General features: G+C 37.5%; 1 protein-coding gene across 1 annotated transcript; it reads left to right on the top strand.

Annotated features, from left to right (window-relative positions):
- ZNF214 (zinc finger protein 214) lies at positions 1–16,793 on the top strand. The gene is given in 6 exon segments (XM_045484354.1): positions 1–263; positions 644–702; positions 1,290–1,378; positions 13,583–13,744; positions 14,844–15,157; positions 15,160–16,793. Coding segments are annotated over 5 exon segments (1,962 nt in total). The 5' UTR covers positions 1–263; positions 644–685; the 3' UTR covers positions 16,540–16,793.

Below are 16,793 nucleotides of genomic sequence, written 5' to 3'. Positions count from 1 at the left end.
CGTCTCCATGGAAACACTCCGAGTGTCTATTTGGAGGCCCGGGGCTTCCTTTTCGGTCTAGCGGGGCTGCGGCCATTGTTTGTGTAGACGGACTGTTTTGGCCGGTCCTGTCCCCCCTCAGAGGTTCCACTAGTGACGCGGATTGTCGGGAGCACCGAGCCAGAAGAGGGGAGAGCTGTGGCTGAAGAAAAAGTGGCAGAAAAGGGAGGGTGTGGGGCCGAGAAGCGGCTCCCGGCTTAGAAATCCCGGAGACACCAGTGTAGGTGGGTCCCTTCACATTCGCCCTCCCCAAATTAAAACCGACTAAGGGGAAGGAGAGAGGAGGACAGAGGCAGCTTTGACCCCGGGACCGGGGTGCTTGGGACTGGAAGGTGTTGGGGCGGAGCTCGGGTCGGGGGTCTGGACGTGGAACGGAGGCCGCGCGCATCTGCGCTGCAGGAGCAGAGGCCACGCAGATCCGTGGCCCTGATGCGAGCAGATCCCGCTCCTTGAGAACCATTTGTGTGTCTGAATCCAAAAACACTCGGGCAGCCCGTGGCGCGTTGGGAGAGCCCAAAGCTATGCTGCTCTCGGGCCGTCCACGAATCGTTTTTTTTTTCTTTCTAGAGAAAGAGGGCTCTTAACTGTTTATCATTTTCCCCAGGGACCTGTGATCACCAAGGCAGGACCCGGGTAGCAAAGGCTTATGCCCCCATTTTGCAGGTGAGGAAAGTGAGGCCCTGGGAGGTCTAGAAGTTTGGTCATTTTCAAAGTTCTACAAGTGGTTAGTGACAGAGACTGATGAGGTCCAGGGAACGCTAGATCTGGGACCGTTCTGTAAGATTCTAGGAACTCTGATAGTAAATCCAGTATTTCTGTGTATTAAGTAGAGAAGAGCAATGGAATTATCTTTCTACCTTACTGATTGAACAAAATAAGAAAAATAAGAATAGAAAATAAGTGCCCTATTTCTATTATTTTACTATTTTTGTTAATAATTAATTAGGAAAGCCTTGGGGCTCAGAGAGGTTAAATTACATTAGAGAGCATCTGCATCCCTGGAGGGACTGTGAGATCAAATTCTGTTTTCATGTCCAAACAAGAATTGTACCTTTGAAGTTTTTAAAGGTTCAGAAATTAAGTCCTGGTTCCAATTCTCATAACTCTCCTATCTGGCCCTTGAAAAGGAACAGAAATGTTCTTGTGTTATTTCTGGCCTCTTTCTAGGAGGTTTGGGGGTCACACCGTTAGTATGTGGGGATGATTGCAAGGCATGCCCAGTCTTTCATTCCTCCTTTCTTCTCCCTCAGCTCAGACTCCTCAAAACTCCACCCTTCCCTAAAAGAGGAGCATAAAGGAGGAAGCAATGTTCACTATTTTCTTCATAGTCTGATCCCAGGTGAGTAGGAATGTCTTTTCTTATTTATAAAATACCCCTGGAATTATCCATAGGACGTAGGAATAGTGGAAGTGGCAGTGGGGATGGATGAACCAGAGTAGAAAATGTTCCTCACTTGGCTGAGAAACTTCCAAACCTCCTATTCCCACCCAGTGTCTTTTCCCAACATTTACTCATTTATTCAGCCAGTCATTCAGGTCTACTGTAAAATTTGTACCGTTCTTGATGCTCTGAGATCAAGAAATATAAGAATTTTTTTCTGAACACTGAGGAGATAAACCATATGAGGTCAATAATAATTTCTCAAGTTAGCAAACATTAACGTGTTAGAATGAGTGGCACTTAAAAGACAGGAATAGAAACTCAGGTTTGAAAAAATCATCACGAACAGGAAGGTAGTATTCTAGATGGGAAGATCATCATTTAGTCTCAGGCAGAAATTGAGGGGAAAACTAAGAAAACAGAGCTAGTTACAGTAGAACCTAAGTATGCATGTATAAGGTGAGGTCACATTGTGGAAAGCTATGCTATTTATGTTTAATTGGTTACTTATTCTTGTGCACCACTCGGTCCCCTGCACATCAACCAGAGGCAGCCATTACTGACATTTGGATCTATTTACTTATAGTCTTTTATCTAATATTTGATACAAATACATACTAACCTGTAAAAACACTAATATGTACGCATACGTACAAAAGTAGACACATAGGTAATCTAACATGCATATATGTAGATTAGTATATATAAAAAAAATTTGAACATGAGAAATAGGCTCCATGAAGGCAGAGAACATTTTCAGTACATAGAGCTGTGTGTGGCATGTAGTGAGCACTCATTGAATATTTGTTGAATTATGGATGGCCAGTGTTTGTATAATTTTTTTCATTTAACATATAATTGACATTTTTTCAAATGTTTTTTGGTAACATGAGTTTTTAAGACTATCTAGTATTCCATTCCAGGTATGTGTACTGTACTCTAGGTATATATGTTCCCTTCCAGCTATATGTACTTTATTTAAATTTTCTTTTTTGGGGAAAAGTTAAAGTAATTCTCAATATTTTGCTGTTTATAAACATTTTCCATTTTCTATTAAATATTTTTATACATAATTTATTAAGTGTATCTCTCTTTATGTCTTTCAAGATGCACTTGGAGAAATAGGGTAACAGAGCCAAAGAATATAATGTCTATATTTTAGGCTTTTGAAAAACTTAAGTTCTTTTTTAGAAATACTACATGAATTAACTTCTGTAACCATTTGATGAAAGATCCTCTCTCTCTGAACCTTTACCAGCTTTGAGTATTTAAGATTTTGCCTTTAATTGCATCCCTTTAATCTTTAGAAAGGTTGACCATTTTTTACATGCATTTACTGGTCATTTGCATTCTTTCTTTGACATAAATAATGTATGCCTCTTGACATGCATTACATTTTTTCCTACTGAATTTTTTGTTTCTATTTGATGAAAAGTATTCTTTGTATGTAAAAGATACAAACCATTTGCTAATTGCTATATTTCTCCCTTTTGTCATTTGCCTTTTGGGACTTATTTGTTCATGTAAGTTTCAAATTTGTATAGAGTGAAATCTTATTTCTTTTCATTAATGCAATTTTATGCTCTGAGAGCTCTTCTTCACCCTCAAATCTAATACATAATTACTTTCATTTTCCTCAATTATTTTTTTATAGTTTCAAGTATTTTAAAAGTTTAACTCTGAAACCTTTCAGGTATTTATTTTGGTGTGAGAAATGATAGAACTTAAACATTCTTTCCCACCTCCCACTTCCTTATTTTTCTTACGTTTACTTTCTCCATTGGTTGTAGTGCTACTTACCAAATTACTAACTTCATTACATATACACACACATACACAGTTGTACACACAGATCACTTTTGGGTCTGTCCTGTTTCATGGATCCATCTCTCAATTCTGCTATCGACGTGTATTTAATTTTGTTCCTGTATATATATAGTGCGTTTAATGGGCAATGAAGAGGAATTTAGCCTTTCTTTTTCCTCATTTAAGGATAAAAGGAAGGAAGATAGCCCATTTTGGGAAAAAAGGAAGTAAAAGTTACTTATAAGTTTTAGATATTGAATATATTAACCTTTCAGTATGTTTTTTTTTAATATAGCATATTGGTCAAAATACAGGCTCTGGGTCCACTATCTAAGCTTGTTTCATGCTTCTGCCACTTCTCAGTTATGTGAATTAGATTGCATTACCTAACCAGTTTCTCATCTCTGAAGTGGGGAAATAGAACTTAGTAGGTTTAAGAAGGTTAAATGAGGTCAAATATGTAAAACCCAGCACAGTGGTGGACAAATAGAATCAGTAAGAATTGGTTGCTATTATGTTAGTTATTATTTACAATATAATGTACAACTATTTCTAGTCGCTAAAACATAAGAATTGAGCAGGGAATCTAGTTTAATATATTTTTTCGGCCAATGGCTAGTCAGATATCCCGGCACCATATATAAGCCATCTTATCCCCACAAATTTGATATTACCTTTATCATGTTTGAATTCTCTGCTATATTTGTGTCCATTTCCAGATTTCTATTCTTTTGTATTGATCTTGTCTATTCCTGTGTCAACCTCATGGTGTTATAATTACAGAGTTACAGAGTTTCAATATGCCACTGGGTTAGTCTCCTCTCATTTTTTTATTTTAATTCTTTTTTTTTTTTTTTTACTTTACATCCAAGTTAGTTATGATATAGTGCAATAACGATTTCAGGAGTAGAATCCAGTGATTCATCCCCTACATATAATATGCAGTGCTCATACCAACAAGTGTACTCCCTAATGCCCCTTGCCCATTTAGCCCATCCCTCCACCCACACTTCCTCCAGCAACCCTCAGTTTGTTCTCTATATTTAAGAGTCTCTTATGTTTTGTCCCTCTCCCTGTTTTTATATTACTTTTGCTTCTTTTCCTTTATGTTCATATGTTTTGTATCTTAAATTCCCTATATGAGTGAAGTCATATGATATTTGTCTTTCTCTAATTTTGCTTAGCACAATAAACTCTAGTTCCATCCACGTAGTTGCAAATGGCAAGATTTCATTCTTTTTGATTGTCAGGTAATATTCCATTATACACATACACACACACACATGCATATGCACACACACATACACACACACACACACCACATCTTCTTTATCCATTTATCTATTGATGGTCATTTGGACTCTTTCCATACTATTGTTGATAGTGCTGCTATAAACATTTGGGTGCATGTGCCGGTTCGAAACAGCACTACTGTATCCTTTGGTTAAATATCTAGTAGTGCAATTGCTGGGTTGTAGGGTAGTTCTGTTTTTAATTTTTTGAGGAACCTCCACACTCGTCTCCAGAGTGGCTGTTCCAGTTTGCATTCCCACCAGCAGTGCAAAAGGGATCCTCTTTTTCCGCATCCTCGCCAACATCTATTGTTGCCTGAGTTGTTAGTTTTAGCCTCTGTGACAGGTGTGAGGTGGTAACTGATTATGGTTTTGATTTGTATTTCCCTGATGGTGAGCATGTTTTCATGTGTCTTTTAGCCATCTGGATGTCTTCTTTAGAAAAGTGTCTGTTCATGTCTTTTGCCCATTTCTTCACTGGAGTATTTGTTTTTTGGGTGTCATTTCTTTTTAATAATGGTTTTTCTTTCTCCCACAAAAGTATTTGAAAATCAGTTTCTCAGACCCACCCCCAAACCTGTAAGTATCATTGAAAATGTAGATAAGTTTAATGAGAACAAAATTATGTTTATTTCTCCTACCTAAGATTGAGGAGTGCTTTCTAAATTTAAAAGCTACATTTATCTAGGTTCTAAGTATTTTTGTTAAGCTTTTAGGAATTTATATTTTTTTAATGTTTTTGTTTATTTATTTTTGAGAGAGAGAGAGAGATTGTGAGCAGGGGAGGGGCAGAGAAAGGGAGACAGAATCCCAAGCAGGCTCTATACTGTTAGCACAGAGCCTGGTGCTGGGCTTAAACTTACAAACCACGAGATCATGACCTGAGCTAAAATCAAGAGTCAGACACTTAACCAGCTAAGTCAGCCAGGCATCCCAGGAATTTTATTTTTTAATTGGTATTGTAAATGTCATTTTACAAATAACTTTTGATGACTATATGTCTGAACTTCACATGGTTACTTAATTTGAACTTTTATTGTGATGCATTCATACATGCAAAAGAACATACTAAAACATATATGTATAAATTAAAATATAATAACATGAATACCCACCATCTAGACCAGAAAATACTTTTAATTTTTTTTAATGTTTGTTTGTTTTTGAGTCAGAGAAACAGCATGCAAGTGGGGAAGGGGCAGAGAGAGGGAGACACAGAATCTGAAACAGTCTCCAGGCTCTGAGCTGTCAGCACAGAACCCGATGCGGGGCTCGAACACACAAACCGCGAGATCATGACCTGAGGCGAAGTTAGACGCGCTTAACCTAAGACTGAGCCACCCAGGGGCCCCTAGACCAGCAAATACTTTTAATTTCATTCCCTCCTTTTCCTAGAGAGGCAACTGCTATCTTAAATGTTATGTTTATTATTCCTTACCTATTTTTTTTTTAGTTTTATATAAATGGACTCTATATAACTATTCTCTGAATAGCTTCTTTAGTATAATGTTAGATTTTTACAGTGTATCCATGTTGATTCATGTACCTAAAGTTTTTTTTAACTGTTGTGTATGCTTTCACAGTATGACCAACAACTTATTTATCCATACTACTGTTGTTGGGCCTTTTGTTTTGCTTCCAGTCTTTTTGATATACTGAAAAACTTGTTGCATGTATCTTCTGGCATACATGTGTTTGTTTTCTAGGGTACAAACCTAGTATTAGAATTGACTTCCCTTATAATTACTAATAATTTTCAGTTGATTTTCTTTGGTTTCCCATATACCATACCCTCTACTTGCTTTGGGAAGTGGTTTCATCAGTGGTTTAAATATAGTGAATTTGCAGTATCTCTGTCAAGTTTCCAGTCTTATTGGGTATGCCTTTAATGTTTTACTTTTGGATTTGAGATATATTTGCATGTCTTTATTTTTATTTTGCTAACTTGATTTGTTTGTAGTTTTAAATGAAGGATCCATACCGAATTTTAAGAAGTACCTTTTTGGCACTGATTAAAATATATGGCTTTTCTTATTTAACATTGTTATGACAGTTTATAGTTAATATTTTCTTCATTTGGGGCTTCCTTTGTTTACCTTTTGGAATAAAGCACCATTCTGTCATGCTACAATTTGCTTTGATATTGTAGCAGGTTGCGTCTGCATTTTCTAAAGATGACCACACCTGTAATATATTGGACTCTTCATGCTCATCTTACAATGTGACTTACACTCTTACCACCAAAAAGTAGGATCTGTGTCCCCTCTTCTCAAATCTGGCTGGGGTTTATGATTACCTCAAGCAGTGGAGTACTGCAGAAGTGATGCTATGTGACTTCCAAAGCTAAGTCATAGAAAGGACGCAGCTTTTGCTTGCCTCTACATTGAGAGGTAGCCTAGGCCATGTGAACAAATGCAAAGAAACTAAGATCTTCCATCAATAGTCACAACCAGCCTGCCAGCCTTGTGAGTGAGCCACCCTGAAAATGAATCTTCCAGCCGAATCAAGCAAGCCTCTAAAAAAAAGTAACTGCTGCTCCTGTCGACAACTCAACAATCTCCTGAGGGATCTGAACTAGAACTGCCCAGCCAAGCCATTCCTGAATTCCAGAGAAACTGTAAAAAAATAAGATAATACTGGCAGCATGGCAGTATGTCATAAATATAGGTGTTGCTGGATTTTATTAGCCTTATATTTTACTTTATCCTTGAAGTTTATATCAGTATTCATTAGTAACACAGTATAGATCTATAGTTTTCTGACTTTTACTGTCTCAATGTTTTCCTCAATGTCTTAAAAGTTTTGATAGTTTTTCTATATGATTTGGAATAATTTAATAACTTTGAATATTCTGTTCCTTGAAAATTTGAGAGAATTTATGTTAGAAAACATTTGGGTCAGTTATTTTTGAAGGCTATAGTTCTTTGGTAACTTGAGCAATTTCTTCCATATAGCTGATCTGTTCAGGTGTTTTTTCTTTAGGACTTGTTGAATGGTTTTCTAGGAAAAAAATATATTTCCTATTTCTATTAAGATTAATTTTTAAAAGAGCTGTAGAAAGTGCCCACCTAACATTCAGTTAATTTTAAGTTTTCAAGTTTATTTATTTTGAGAGAGAGAGAGACAGCATGAGTGGGGGAGGGGCAGAGAGGGAGAGAGAGAGAGAATCCCAAGCAGGCTGTGCACTGCCAGCACAGAGTCTGATGCAAGGCTCGAACCCACGAAACTGTGAGATCATGACCTGAGCTGAAACTGAGAGTCAGACACTTAACCAACTGAGCCACCCAGGCGCCCCACATTCAGTTAAATTTGTATCTGTTCCTACTTCCCCAATGTCAGTTCTAACTTTTTTCTATTTATGCTCACTCCTTTTTTCCCCCTTTGGCTAGCTATCTGGTAATTTATCTATTTTATTGTTAATATTTTTCTTCCAAAGAACTGGCTCTTGGATTCATTTCATAATAGTAAATGTTTTTCAGTTCCACCATTTTCTTTATTGATTTCCCTTTTTTAATCTATCTAGTGTTCACATTGTATATGATACTAAGTTGGAATCCATGTTTATGTTTTCTCATATAGTTAATCAGTTTTCACACCACCATATAGTAAATAATCCATTCTTTCTTCTTTTATGTTTAATACCATCTTTATTGTTAATGTGTTTTCATATATAAACAAACACAGTCTCTGAGTCTTCCATGCTGTTCTACTGGTCTTTTTTTAGTTTTGATTTAATGTTGTAGTTTCGTGGTATGTCACTATCTGGTAGGGATAGTCTTCCTGCTTGGTTTACTTAAGTCTTTATAGACTTCTTTTCCTTCCCTGTAAATTTTAGGGGAAAAAGTATATTGTGTTCCTTAAAAAATCCAGCTGGAAATTTGGGGGTATATTGAATTTAATTCAACCCATCCAAGAACATGGAAGTATGCTTCTTCTTTATTTAGATCATCTTCTTTCTGTTTATTGGAATTTAAAAATTTTCTTCAAAGATTTCTTTATGTTCTTGGTTAAGATAGTGGTTTTTTCTTTTTGTTTTGCTTTTTTGTGAATGATACTATTTTTTTTTAACGTTTATTTATTTTTGAGAGAACCAGCCAGCACGAGCGGGGGAGGGGCAGTGAGAGAGGGAGACAAAGAATCTGAAGCAGGCTCTAGGCTCCAAGCTGTCAACACAGAACCCAATGTGGGCTCAAACTCACAAACTGCTAGATCATGACCTGAGCTGAAGCCAGATGCTTAACCTACTGAGCCACCCAGGTACCCCTATACCCTCTATTTTCTAGTAGTTGATTGCTGATACAATTATGCTGTCATTTTATTGTATCTGGTAATTTTGCTGAGCTCTCTATTGAGTTTGTGGTTATTTGAATACTGTTCATTTTTCTACATAGATTGCAATAACATATGCAAATAATTACTTTTTTTTGTTTTTACTTCTAATTCTTATGCCTCTTGTTTCATTTTCTTATAGTATTTGTCAGACCTTTGGTACTATGTTGAAAACAACAGTAATGGTAGTCATTCTTGTTTACCATAATAAAAGGAACACATACAAAGATTCTACATTCAAGTTCTGATTTTGATGAAGGTTCCTAATATGTAACCTTTACCAATTTAGGGAGTTTATTTCTACTTTGCTAAAAGTGTTTATTTTACTTTATTTTTTATTTTTATTAAATTTTTAAAAAAGTTTATTTGCCTATTTTGAGAGACAGAGACAGAGATAGACAGCATGAGCAGGGGAGGGGGGCAGAACAAGAGACAGAGAATCCCAAGCTCTGACAGTGCAGAGCCCAATATGGGGTTTGAACTCACAAACCATGAGATCATGACCTGAGCTGAAATCAAGAGTCGGAGGCTTAACCAACTGAGCCACCCTGGCGCCCTTGCTGAAAGTTTTTAATTTTTTTTTTTTTTTAATGTTTATCTTTGAGATAGAGAGACAGAGCGTGAGTTGGGAAGGGCAGAGAGAGAGACTCAGAATCTGAAGCAGGCTCCAGGCTCTGAGCTGTCCGCACAGAGCCCGATGCGGGGCTTAAACTCATGGACTGTGAGATCATGACCTGAGCCGAAGTCGAAAGCTCAACCAACCGACTGAGCCACCCAGGTGCACCGCCCCCCCCCCCCCCCCCCCCCCCCCCCGTTGAAAGTTTTTAAAGATCATATATAGGTGTTGAACATTATGAACTTTATCACATGATTTTTCTGCATCAGCTAATTATGGTTTTCTCCTATAGTCTATTAATATAGTGAATTATGTTGATAGATTTTTCTCTATCATGTTGAACTGTCCTTCCTTCCTGTAATAAACCATGCGTAATCATGATTCATATTTTTAATATATTCCTGAATTCACTTAGTTAATACTTTATTTAGGATTTTTATAGATTTATAAAATTTACAAATGGGATTGTAATTTTACTTTTTTTTTTTTTTTTTTTTTTTTAAATTTTTTTTTTCAACGTTTATTTATTTTGGGGACAGAGAGAGACAGAGCATGAACGGGGGAGGGGCAGAGAGAGAGGGAGACACAGAATCGGAAACAGGCTCCAGGCTCTGAGCCATCAGCCCAGAGCCTGATGCGGGGCTCGAACTCACGGACCGCGAGATCGTGACCTGGCTGAAGTCGGACGCTTAACCGACTGCGCCACCCAGGCGCCCCGTAATTTTACTTTTTGATATTGTCTTTATCTGCTCCTGGGGTCAAGATTACACTAGCCACATACTGAGCTAGCAATTTTCACTTTCTCTTTTCTAAAACAATTTGACTGTAATATTAATTAACCGCTAACAGAATGCTTGGTAGAACAATGGTATGTTATTTATTTATTGCAGTTTAATATATGTGCTGCCGAAGCGAGCACTATTTATTGCAGTTTAAAATAACACACATTTTTTCATGTCACTCAGTTTCTAAGGGTCAGGAATCTGGGAGCAGCATAGCTGTGTGGTCCCAACCCAAGGTCTCGCACGGGGCTGCAGTCAAGCTGTCAGCAGGACTGCAGTTATCGGAAGGCTTCACTGGGGCCGGAGGATCTTCTGCTAAGATGTTTCACTCATGTGGCTGTTGGCAGAATGCCTCATTTCACACTGAGGACAGAAGCCTCAATTCCTTGCCATATGTCCTGTTCAAGGCTCCTAAGTATTTTCACCACATAGAAGGTAGCTTCTTCAAGAGAGAGTGATCTAAGAAAAAGGGCAAGGAGAAAGCTGCAGTGCCCTTAAGAGCTAGTCTTGAAAGTTGCATACCATGTCTTCTTCCCCTTCTGTTTTTTTATGTAATATTCCTCAGAAATGAGTCCCTAAGTCCAGTCCACTTTCAAGGGGTCAGGAACACTTCTTGGAGGGAAGGGAATCATATAATTTGTGGACATATTTTAAAACTACCGCAAATAAGATGGACGTATATATGTACTGAAATGTGAAGTTGTACATTATATATTACATGAGAAATGCAAACCAGAATTGTCATGTCTTTGTTAAGAGAAAATTTCAGTGGGGTGTGTATGTACGTTTGTGTGGATGAATGAATAAAGGTCAGAAAGGACACAGTAAAAACTATCCTGGTTACTTCTCAACTTATTTAGGGAGGGTAGACTTTCAGTTTTTACTTTTTATTATTATTCAGAATTAATGAAAATTTTATGAATTTGTTTTCAGTAAGAGTGACTAAACTCTGAATCTCTAGTGTATTTTTTAAAGCAATTCTTAAACATTTTTAAAAATAATCAAAGCCAATAACAACAGGCCAACAGACCAAGTTTTACTTTTCTGTAATTTTTACAAAATAAGGAACCAGTGGGTTCATTTATTTTCTGTTCTAATTCCAGTTTTCACTCCTGTAGTCTGGGCTTCTGAGCATCCCAATTTACTTATTTCATCTAGCTAGCCAGCCAGATATCTATGTATATTCATTTGTTTATGTTAAAAGAGACTTACTATATTTTTTTAAGTCTATTTTATTCATTTTGAGAGAGAGAGAGAGAGAGAGCAGGGAGGCTCAGAAAGAGAGGGATAGAGAGAGAATCCCAAGCAGGCTGTGCACCATGTAGTCTGATGAGGGGCTCAAACTCACAAACTGCGAGATTGTGACCTGTGCTGAAATCAAAAGTTGGACACTCAACTGACTGACCCACCCAGGCGTCCCATAGACTTATTATATTTTACATTTTTAACATTTATGTAATAAACATTTAAAAATGAAAAGCATTGAATTTTCTCATTCTTGAGTTCTTATTTGTGATTAATATTTCATTGTTGACGCATGGATTTTCATGTAGGTTTTTTGGAAAACAGTACCTGGGTGGTATACTTTAAATCCTTGAATATTTCAATACATCTTCCTTCTGTCCTTTTGTTAACACAATAAGGATGTACTTAGAAATCTTGATTTACATCCCTTCACCAAGTTGTGTTTTACTTCTTTTACAGTAGGCCTGGGTTTAAAAACCACTATTTTGCAACTGAATGACCTTATACAAGTTACTTAATCTTGCTAAATGTTGGTTTCTGGGGCACCTGGGTGGCTCAGTTGGCTGGCTAAGCATCTGACTTTGGTTTAGGTCATGATGATCCATGAGTTCGAGCCCAGTGTTAGGGCCCTCCAATCTCAGGACAGAGCCTGCTTTGAATCCTCAGTCTCCCTCTCTCTCTGCCCTCCACCCCCCCCCCCCAAAAATAAATAAACATCAGAAAAGAGAAATTTAAATGTTGGTTTCCTTATTCCTTTAGTGTTGATAATTATACCTTCTAGGATTGTTGTCATAGTAAATGAGATAACAGCCCTTTTCACATAACCTTTGGTATTTAACTGCTATAATTATAATGACTTGATGGTCATGATATTCTAGTTTTCCTCCATTAAAAGTATGTATTTTCTTTATTGTAGTATTTACTAAACATTTTTAATTGAATTTTAGAATTGAGAATATGTCAGCAAATAAATGTGTCACATAACCAACTTATGAGCTGTTCTTTCCACTAAGAGAAGTATTTTTAGGCAGTCTGAATACATACATTTATCTCTTCTTTCTAAAACTGCATGATGATAAAAAACTAAAAAAAAAATGATGAAGTAAAGAGCCATTAGCAAATGAGAAATTTCAACAGTAACTTGGAAGGCAACAGGAGCAACAGTGGGAAGAGCTGCATAGGGCTAAAGACATTCCATCCTGGAATGCTCCACAGGGGAATAAGCATAAGAAGGATTTGATGAGCGCTGTGAACTTCAGGGAAGCTGAGGATACATCTTTAACATTGGAAGCAGAGGGTCAGTCAAAAAAGAGGATCCTAAAGAATTTCCAGAAAAGAAAGAAAAAGTTGGTTGCAAAGGAATTAAACAAACAAAAAGTCTTAGAAACAACAATGAAGGCTTATGAACAGTGAAATGATTCTGAGAAAAATTCTTTTTGCTCTAGAATTCAATACCCAGCCACGTGAATGATGACAAGGACTTCAAACATGCAGTGTAACCATGCTTGGAGATTCTCCTTTAAACCAAAAGTGTATCTTGAAAACCTTGTCTGTGTCTCACCTTTGCTTTTTTCAGTGGCCGTGGACTTACCATTCATAAACTAGATTGAACTAATTTGGGCCTGTGCCTCCCAATTAATGGAGAAATTCACAAAAGAGGAAGAATCATATAATCTTGAAAATGGAGCACTAAAAAGAATAGCCAGCCCAGATTGGAGCAGGAAGATGAACATTTCCAGAATAAAAAGGGTTGGGGGGAATTGACTTAAGTTTTTTCAACTATTATTTACTAATTTTTAAAATAGGGATGATAATCGTATCTACGAGAGGGTCACTGTGAGGACTACTTAAAATAATATGTGAAGTACTTAGCCCAGTGGTTAGCAGACAGATGCTATATAAATGTTTCTTAAGATGGAAAGCCGGGTATCCGGCTTCAGTGACTGGATACATTATTTAGCCATCCGCTATTGTTATGTCTCCTCTTACCTTTCCTGTTTTTCTTCATTATTAAAGTTCTTTATTTTTTTATTTGCTTTGTTACTTACATTACGTGCTGAATGGCTTTTGCTTTGTCCATCTTCTCATTTAGATCTCTTCTTCCTGGAAAATCTGATCTTTGACCAGATGGCAGTAACATTTGAAGATGTGACTGTTATTTTCACTTGGGAGGAGTGGAAATTCCTGGATTCTTCTCAAAAAAAGCTCTACAGAGAGGTCATGTGGGAGAACTACACAAATGTCATGTCAGTAGGTAAAGTTATCCCAGCTCTTAGGTAATAGAGTTAGTTTCTTCTGGGACCAGTTTTGTTGAGTATTTTGGTTCTTTGTCTAGGTATTGTATTGAGATAGGAGAAGTATCCTCAGAAATGGGTCTTAAATCAGATGACAGATAGAAGATAGAGCAAGACATCTTCTAAGACACCCAGGCTATGTATTGATAGGTATTTGTGATTATTCTTATTTATTTTCTGGAATTCACTTAAAATACAGATCTCCACACATAATTCATTCTGTGTGGTTCTAAATTTGTTCTCTCTTCATACTATTTGTACAAGTTAGCTTTTGCTATATTACAAACTACCTCAAACTAGTGACTTAAAATAAACCTTATTATTTTCCATGATTCTCATTGGTTAGATGGAACTTCTGTCATAGAGTGATTTGACTGGGGCTGGATGGTCTAAAATGAGGCTGGACAGTCTGACTCACATGTCTGGCAGTGGGTCGATATCAGTAGGGATAATGGAGATGTGTTGACCATACATCCTTCTTCAAGCAGGCTAGCCCAGGCTTGTTTACATATTGGTGGTCACAGAATTTTCAAAACCAGCAAGAGAGAGGACAAGCCCCAGTGTACAAGCACTTTCAAGTCTGCTTGTATCACTTTTGCTATTGTCCCAGTAAAGAAAGCAAATTGTATAGCCCAGCTAAAGTCAGCATGGAAGGGGAACACGCAGAGGTACAGAATTAATACAGCCATTTCTTCACACAATCTATCACACTCTCTAGAACAGAAAAATAGAAATATTTTATTTCTCATAACAATGCCCAAATAGAGTAACCTAATTAAATCTGTTTTTAAGATGATTTCCATGAAGCAGTCAGCCTTATTTTTTGATTTCTAACAGTACGTGGTAGTAGTAGATGCTTAGGATACATCTATGGATTGAATGAATAAGTGAATGAAGGGATTCACATATGAATAAACAAACACATGAATTTCAGACCTAAATCCTAAGTCCTAATCCTTCTTTCTGGATACACATATATTTCTGGAGGTCAGTGAGATATTTGGAAATTTTTTAACACCACCTTCATCTCACCACTGGATAATCTGCTTATTCTTCTAGGAAACTGGAAAGAGAGTTACAAACCCCAAGAAGAAAGATTCAGATATTTAGAATATGAAAATCATCCCTGCTGGCAAGGCTGGAGGAGTGCCAGCACTCAGATATATAAGAATAGAAGCTATGTGGAAACCATCCAAGGAATAGATTCCAAAGACCTCAAGCAACAAGACCTTTCCCACCATCAAGAATGGTTGATACTCTCCACGCAAGTACCAGGGTATGGGAACTATGAGCTGACTTTTGAAGGCAGAAGTCCCAGGAACTTAAAATATACAAAGTTTATACCCTGGCAGTCCTTAGAAACAAAACACACCCTCAAGACTATGCTAGAGAAATCTACATGAATGAGTCACATGGTTTTCAAGGAAGCAGATGCCATCTTGGCATATCTAAGAGAAATCTCTCTATGGAAAAAGAACAGAAGCTCATAGTTCAGCATTCTTGTGTCTCAACAGGGGAAGCCCGTCCAGAGTACATTGGGGAGATATATCAACATGACTTACTGAAAGACTCTATGGAAGAGAAATACTGTGGATGTAATAAATGCAAAGAAATTTATTATTGGAACTCGCAGTGTGTTCTCCACAAGAGAAATCAACTTGGAGAAAAGTTCTATCAGTGCTCCATCAGCACAGCATGCTTCTCTCAGAGATCAGACCTATATAGACATCCAAGAATTCACATAGGTAAGAAGCTGTATGGATGTGATGAAGTTGATGGTAACTTCAGTCAGAGCTTAGGTGTTCACTTTCATCAGAGAGTCTGCACAGGGGAGGTTTCTTATATATGCCACATGTGTGGTAAGAGCTTCAGTCAGATCTCTAGCCTTCACAATCATCAAAGAGTCCATACAGAAGAGAAACTCTATAAATTTGAGTGTGGTAAGGACCTCAGTAGAAATTCATTACTTCACATTCACCAGAGACTTCACATAGGAGAGAAGCCTTTTAAGTGTGATCAGTGTGGTAAGAGTTTTAGTCGGAGTTCAGTGCTTCACGTTCATCAGAGAGTCCACACAGGAGAGAAACCATATAAGTGTGATGAGTGTGGTAAGGGCTTCAGTCAGAGCTCAAATCTTCGAATTCATCAGTTAGTCCACACAGGAGAGAAGTCCTATAAATGTGATGACTGTGGTAAGGGCTTTACCCAGCGCTCAAATCTCCAGATTCATCAGAGAGTACATACAGGAGAGAAGCCTTACAAATGTGATGACTGTGGGAAAGACTTTAGTCACAGCTCTGATCTTCGCATTCATCAGAGGGTCCATACAGGGGAGAAACCCTATACTTGTCATGAATGTGGGAAGGGCTTCAGCAAGAGTTCAAAGCTTCACACTCATCAAAGAGTACACACTGGAGAGAAACCCTATAAATGCGAACAGTGTGGTAAGGGATTCAGTCAGCGTTCACATCTTCTCATTCATCAGAGAGTCCACACAGGAGAAAAGCCCTATAAATGTGATGATTGTGGAAAGGGCTTTAGTCACAGCTCTAATCTTCACATCCATCAGAGGGTCCACACAGGAGAGAAACCTTATCAATGTGCTAAGTGCGGCAAGGGTTTTGGTCATAGCTCAGCTCTTCGAATTCATCAAAGAGTCCACACAGGAGAGAAACCTCATAAATGCCATGAGTATTATAAGGGATTTGATCCGAATTCACATCTTCACAATAATCACGGACAGGAAAGCTTATAATTATGTTCATTTTGTTAACCGCTTTAATCAAAGCTTAACTTTAAGCCCAATAAATGCTGCTGGGAAGAAAATTCTATAAATAACCCAAGTAATCCCAAGCAACGTTTATAGTTTTCCCTAACTCCCACTAAGAAGCATTTGCTTCAAGAAGAAATCCTTAGGAGGATGCCTATGTATTTAAAATTAAAGTGTATTTACTTTTTCTATTAATATTATACATAGCCATTATAAAATATATGAAAGATTCAAGAAAA

This window comes from Leopardus geoffroyi, chromosome D1 (assembly GCF_018350155.1).
Source record: "Leopardus geoffroyi isolate Oge1 chromosome D1, O.geoffroyi_Oge1_pat1.0, whole genome shotgun sequence".
Lineage (NCBI taxonomy): Eukaryota > Metazoa > Chordata > Mammalia > Carnivora > Felidae > Leopardus > Leopardus geoffroyi.
Note: the sequence above shows the minus strand (reverse complement) of the source record. Positions and strands in the feature narration are given on the sequence as shown.